Raw genomic sequence first — 7,110 nt, 5'->3', positions numbered from 1 at the left:
TTAATCCTCATGATTCTCCCATCTTCATGGGCCCTCACTTTAGGGTATCAAGCCCATACAGGCTATGATACTAACAAATAAATTAGAAGAGAAAACATTGTGGACAGATTTAGTCAAAACAATTCATATATTGGCTTCATAGCGAAATTAGAAGCCACATAAATAGTGCTCATGAGATACAACTGATTCCAAACAAGGAATTGTTTGTTAAGAAAATTTGTCGACAAAAATCGATAACCAATAAACTAATATTACCTATTTACTAATGTAAGCATTATTTCCAAGTGAATATAAGCTTCTCTCATACATAGAACTGAGGGGTTTAGATATTTTCTACTCTATCCGGGGAAATAATTTAATTCTATTGGTAAATATTACATTTTGGATGAACATTTAATAACTTTCTTCTACGCATATTTTAAAACACAAATTGTGTGTAATTGCTAATATGGTATTTTTTATTGTTGCTCATTAAGATTTAGTGTTTTCCTTATTATGGGATGTATAATCTATAGGATTAATAATGTATTGATTTAGTGTTTGCACGATGGATTTAAATATTGAATTTAGTTATTTACGATTGATTAAGTTGTTTATTACATTATTTTTTGTGTTTAAGAAATGGATAAAAAAATAATGGAGGTTTCTGCGAGTAAAATTATTAAGCTATTTTCCTTATGGATCAATCATCACAACAATTAGATGAAAAGAATATAATCCAAAAAAGCTATAAAAGAGAAAGAGTACTTAATAAATTTATGTGATAGATCCACAAGACATGTATCTAGATCAAATTTATTGTAAATGTATTGTATTATATGCCTCATGTATTGAGTTCATTTATATGATAGATCCCAAAAAAAAAATGTCTCTAGATAAAATTTATTGTAAATGTACGGTATTAGATAAAATTTATTGTAAATGCACGGTATTAGATGCCTCATGTATTGAGTTCATTATATTATATTATGTAAATTTAATATTTTGTAAAATTAATAATAACTAAATAGTTTGGTACGATGTTTAATGGATAAAACCAATTGTAGTTTTGTAAGACCAATTATGCAGTTCCATGGATTTTAGTCATCACATAATAAAAATAATGATGAGTATTGATGTTAACGATGTTACATTGTAAAATGATTCACTGAATTCATATCATAAATAATATAGGGAAAGTTAATTTGACACATAAACTTCAATTCACGGATGGTTCCTTATCTAGTAAAAATAAATTGAGGAATAATATAGTGCAAAACAATTTCAAAATATATTGTGTACTGTTGTGAAAGTGATTTTAAGTTTTGTGGTTCAAATCCACTACTTTGTTTTTTAGACGTGATTCTATTAGTTAGTATATAGATATTAAAACCATTATATTAATCATGTTTTTTTTATATGGTAAGAATATAAAACTTAGTGATATATAATATGTATTAAACCAATAACATATAATTAAATGTAGACATTTAATTATGAGGAACATATGTGATTACGCAAAAAAAAATCATTATTAGAAAGGAAAAAAAGTGATATGTGAAAACTTCAATATAATATCTCAAATTAAATTTATGAATAATCCATAAAATCAACTTCCTTTTTCATATAGTTTATATGAAAATAAGGGAAAGTTAGTAGATGATAAAATAAAAGAAGAAGAAAACAAAATTAAGAAATCAAATGTATTTGAAACACATATATATATAGGTGATTATACAAAATTTTGATATGTTAACCCATGGGTAAAACTAGTTTAGATTCATTACAACTTTGGATCTATGTAATCTTTAGGTTGAGAAAAACCTTTTAGGGTAAAAATTTCTTCATGACTGTAATTGAAGGGATTTGAACCCTCTTAATGCTTGATAAAATCTAAAATTAAACAAGCAAGGGTTGAATGTGAGTGAGATATAGATTAGATTGTAACACGTGGAAGGAATTGTGGAAATTAACTTTATCACATGGTGAAGTTTCGCGTGGGAGTGTAGGGATTGTTGGTTACAAAAGACTAGAAAGTTTTTATAATAAAACTGGTTGAGTAGCCTTGTTGTCTTGATAACTTCAAAGGACTAATGGAAAAAATAATAATAAATATGATAAATGATATGGATTTATGAAGGGAATAAATCAAATGCAGGTATATAACACAAACATGGAGAAATGATGAAAATGAACTTCAGTTAATAAATAGTGAATGTTAAAATTGTTTACATGCAGAATGAAAATAAACTAGCTCAAGTGGTGGTAGCATATATCTAGGAAGAAATGTGACGGATATGCCTTTCCTGAAATATGTTACAATGAGGGTAAGAGGCCATTCTGTCATGAAGAAATAATGAGAAACCCTAAACATCCCAAACCCTAACCCTAGGAGAAGAAGCACCAAAGGCCTATGGGTCCTGATGGGGTAAGTTGGAATGTCAACTTCTTGGGGTCGTAACTTTGGCATGATACCTCCTTTTGACTCACATGATAAGATGTTAGAAAGGCCTGTTAGAGGAGAACACATTTCAACTGCAAACATGAGCTTTTCTCTCGCGTTCACCCATTTCTCAAAAAATCCATTTAGGGCCTTAAAAGGGCTCTAGAAGTTTAAGATCTGGAAACTGCCAAAAATAGAAAATTGTGTTGTGAACCATGTGGAATAGGTGGTGGCCACCAATATCCATCTGGATGAATAAATATTGTGAATTTGCTAAACTATTTGACACATTAGTTGACACTTAATTGACACAAGATTAGTTGCTACAAAGTGATGGTGACGAATTATAGTGTCTATGTTGATTTATTACCAACATTAGCACTCATACAATGATGCATTGAGATAAATACTTGGAACATGGTAGGGATAGATATATGGCTATATGGGAATTTGTGAGTTAGTACATTATTTTCCATGGAAAACTTCCTTTAAAAAACCCTTTAAGAATTTTCTAAGATTCTTTGAATAGAATAAGGTTAAATTTTGTTAAATGTTTTCAATGAACAAGATATGTGTATAACCCCAAGGAATTGAAGTGGATTTAACCATGTGACCTTCTAGGTCAATATGGCTTTGACATGGAATATCGATCTACTTGAGCTAACCCTTGGGGCTAAAAACTATTTGGAAACAAGCCATGCTTTGTCAACCACACTATGGCATAATCGAAATAAAACTTGAAGCTCATGGTTATAAATTGGGGGCATATACTTTTTATGTGCACCTTGAATGTGTTGGTAGATATACTTAATGATTTCGACCCCTTCGCTTTTCTATAGAGAAGACCTTAATGAGATTTTAATTTGCATGGGAAAGGGAAATGTATTCTTTTCCATGTTAGCACATTCTCATGTGTAACATTTTCATTAGTATATATGCTTGTGTTTTATTATAATTATATATTTGACATTTATTTATCTTTTTAGTCCCTACCAACGTAAGAATCTAGCAATTTATTTCCCTATTGACCACTATTAGTTTAGCATTGACCAATGCAATTTATAATGTTTAATTTTGAATAAAAAATATTTAATTTTCAATATTATTCGGAAATTTATTTTTCAAACATTTGATTGGACCTTAACATGAGGGTCTTATTGCAACCTTTCGGCCATGTGGATAATTTTTTGCCATAATTTCTAGATGCATTTATAATATTTATGAACTCATTTTGGATATTTGTATAGTGAATTTTTATTGTTAAGCTTCAAGCCACCCAAAATTAAAATCCTTAAAAATAACTCAGAGTCAATTAGTTAATACCCACTATAATTTAAGCAAGTACTTGCTTAACAAGAGTTACTGCACACCATTATTTATGGGTTCTTCAACACTAAGTAGGACTAAAAATGTAAATGTGTAAACTTAGTAGTACTTACTAGGCAATTAATGCAAGTTTGTGCCCCTTCATAGGCAATTAATTTTTCTACTTCATATATCAATTTACAATTTTTCTTAAAACAAAATTTCCACTTGAGAGAGAGCCACTAAACTACCTTGAGACACTTATTTAACAATAAAGTTCTAAAAATCCACCATTATTACATTGAGAAAAACAAAATATATTTTACCACTCATTACTAAAGAAATGTATAAATAATCTAATCGATATCATTTAAAAATAATAATAATAATTTGATATTTTAATAATGGTTATATATATATAATCATTTTAACATGTCCTTTCAATTTTTTTTAATTAATATTTAATAAATCTTTCCAATGTAGTGACATAATTGGCATATATATATATATATATATATAAAATTATAATTATAATGAATTTATGTTAATATAGATATGCATAAACACTATTGAGTTACTTAAATGTATCGAACCATCTACGTTAAACTTATTACCGACCAGAAGCCTTATCATATACTACTACAGCTGGTTTAACATTCTTTTAACCGCATTAAATCATCTTACGATTCAGCATGGTATTTTGAATGGAGTGACTACATTCAAAAAGTCTAATCCTGTCATACTATTTTAACAATCCAAGACGCAAAAAGAACATAAAGGGGCCATGGATAGGCCTATCGTACCGCCAAATTCTAACCCACCAGGCTCTGTCCATGTCAACCAGCACGCTAGTATTATGAATTAAATAACTAAATTAAAAAAAAAAAAAAAGAAAGAAAGTCTAACCTTGTTATTCAATTTTAACAATCCAAGACACCCAGGGAACATAAGGGGCCAGGGATAGACTTATCGTACCACCAAATTCTAACCCATCAGGCTTTGTCCATGACAACTTGCAAGCTTTATAGTTGATAATATGAAGCAAAACATGTAACGTTTGACTATGACGTTTGCAATCAAGCAACCGTCCACGTAACAAACCAGAACGGGATTGAAAGTGTTTTCGAGCATCGCATCTAAAGCTGCATAAAACAGCCAGAGTAGACGAAAAAGATTGTTCGTTTATTGAAATTTTAGAGAAGAAAGAACAACTCTGCGTACCTGTACCCATTCGCCAACTGCTCTCAATAGCATGTTGGGGGGAATGATGAATTGGGTTTGGACAGGTTTGGCGGAATGATGAATATTCGTTTGGAATTAGGTTTTGTGGAAGCAGGTTCATCCAATACCTGTATATGCCCCCAGATTATAACCTAATTCCATTCAATAATCATCGGATTGTATCTCTGGATTTAATGTAAAAATTTGTCCACTCCTGTTAGATTTTGTTTATAAATTCACAGCCACTTTAGGCGGAATTCATACCCAAGTCCTCAGAATTCCTCACTCTGCACTCTCATTCACTTGGTGTATTGCCACTTTGGCCTCACTGTAAGGTTCACTTACAGACCTGTTATATTCTTTAGTTCAATCTCAGGCCTGAGGATGAAGGCAGAATCAGGAGGCGCTGATGCTAAGCTACCACTTCCCCCTCCAGTGGGACGTAAAAGAAGAGGTTTGGCAATTCTTGATTTTCTTCTGAGATTGCTTGCCATTGGAGCCGCCCTTTCTGCAGCTATTGCCATGGGCACAAATAATGAAACTCTGAAGTTTTTCACTCAATTCTTCCAATTCAATGCTAGATTCTACAACCTATCTGCCTTCATGTACGTATAACGCTACTCTTCCAACTTTTTTTCAAATAGTTAGTGAGAATCTCAATCATACTGTATCTCTGAAATAATTGTGGATATTTACTGTTAATTATGGATTTAGATACTTCGTGATTGCCAATGCCACTGTGGGTCTATACCTGCTTTTATCGCTGCCCTTTTCCATCTTCGACATAGTGAGACCCCGTGCGGCAGCCTTTAGGGTATTACTCATCTTCTTCGATACGGTATGCATTAATTCATACTGCTCACAGGTTTTTGCATATAAATGTATAATGTGGGTTTGGTCCCTGAAAAATACAAGGGAAGAACCAAGATAATATATATTGTAATTGCAGGTGATGGTGGCTGTGTGTACATCTGGAGCAGCAGCAGGAACGGCAATAATGTATGTCGCTCGCAGAGGAAACACCAAAACCAACTGGTTTTCCATCTGTCAACAGTTCAATTCATTCTGTGACCAAGCCACCGGCGCTCTTGGTGCCTCTTTCGCCGCAGTTGTCTTACTAATTCTTCTAGTCCTGTTATCTGCTTCAACTCTCCACAGGCACCGAGCAGAGTTTTAGGGCAGAAGTTAGATTATATTGTTCTTGATTATGCTCGTGGCTCTGTGGTATTTATGTGACTCCAGCGTTATGTGTCCATCTTTTTCTTTTATGTGTGGTTTAATATTTGGGTTCCTTAGTCATCTTTGTGCAGTATAGGGTCGCCATTAGTGCTTCTGATCATCAGGATGAGAAGACATATATGTATTCAGTGTAAACTTCACAATGTCAAGATTTTTAAGTTCTAAAATCGGAAATGTATGTATTCAGTGTAAACTTCACATTGTCAATATTTTTAGTTGTAATATCAGAAATGTGATTGGTCATGCAGATATTTGATTTGCTTTTCTTTTCAAATATCATAGAAAGATATCTCTCACTCCCCTATGAATGCTTCAATAGATTTCAAATCCCTAGGAGATTCATTTCTCAACAAATAATCTGAGCAATGTGCTTCCTATTAAATGCGTTCCTTGTCATGTTTTCTTCTTATAATGTCATCTAACATAACGCATAGTATAGATATTGGGTTGAACCAATGTTTACTTTTGGACATGCCCTGGCCTAAAGAAGATAGGACGGAAACAAGTACGTAATCATCAATATATAAATAAATTTTGTTGTTGAAATTCCTTGTATTTTTTTCTTTGATTTTATGACAATAAAGTGTATTCTAAAAACCGGACTCACAATACAACTTTTTTTTCTCTTAAGTTTAGTTATAAAAAATAAAATGCCACTATTATGTAGTACAATTACATTAAAAATATTAATAGAGTTGATATAGCCTAACTTTTTATAAATGTAATTAAAAAAAACTATTCTAACAAGAAGAATGTCTTACCAATATCTTATGAAGGTGGAACACAATGACGCAAAGCAATCTGAAGAAAAACCTCTCAAAATTATAGAAACCAACTAGTAATGAACAGAGGTAGAGGGTTGCTCAAGGTTGGACAAAAAGGTTCAGGAGGGATGATATGTCTAGGTTAGCAATTAAGTTAAC

The 7,110-nt window shown here is 31.8% G+C and overlaps 1 protein-coding gene across 1 annotated transcript; it reads left to right on the top strand.

Moving 5' to 3' along the window:
* The first annotated feature begins 5,321 nt into the window (after window positions 1-5,321).
* Window positions 5,322-6,125, top strand: LOC149209085 (casparian strip membrane protein 1-like). Its single transcript, XM_089394208.1, has 3 exons — window positions 5,322-5,553; window positions 5,663-5,786; window positions 5,898-6,125. The coding sequence occupies exons 1-3, from the start codon at window positions 5,333-5,335 to the stop codon at window positions 6,123-6,125; spliced, it is 573 nt and encodes a 190-aa protein (XP_089250334.1). The 5' UTR covers window positions 5,322-5,332.
* The last annotated feature ends 985 nt before the right edge of the window (window positions 6,126-7,110 follow it).

Source organism: Pinus tabuliformis, chromosome 1_2 (genome assembly GCF_031772625.1).
Source record: "Pinus tabuliformis cultivar Carrire ecotype Pingquan chromosome 1_2, CPIR1, whole genome shotgun sequence".
Classification (NCBI taxonomy): domain Eukaryota; kingdom Viridiplantae; phylum Streptophyta; class Pinopsida; order Pinales; family Pinaceae; genus Pinus; species Pinus tabuliformis.
Note: the sequence above shows the minus strand (reverse complement) of the source record. Positions and strands in the feature narration are given on the sequence as shown.

What these genes read in the sequence shown, in the direction of transcription:
- LOC149209085 (XM_089394208.1), top strand. Translation starts at nt 5,333, where the DNA reads ATGAAGGCAGAATCAGGAGGCGCTGATGCTAAGCTACCACTTCCCCCT. An exon ending in TACAACCTATCTGCCTTCAT is followed by an intron (nt 5,554 to 5,662) that starts GTACGTATAACG and finishes TTATGGATTTAG; the next exon opens with ATACTTCGTGATTGCCAATG. An exon ending in TACTCATCTTCTTCGATACG is followed by an intron (nt 5,787 to 5,897) that starts GTATGCATTAAT and finishes TTGTAATTGCAG; the next exon opens with GTGATGGTGGCTGTGTGTAC.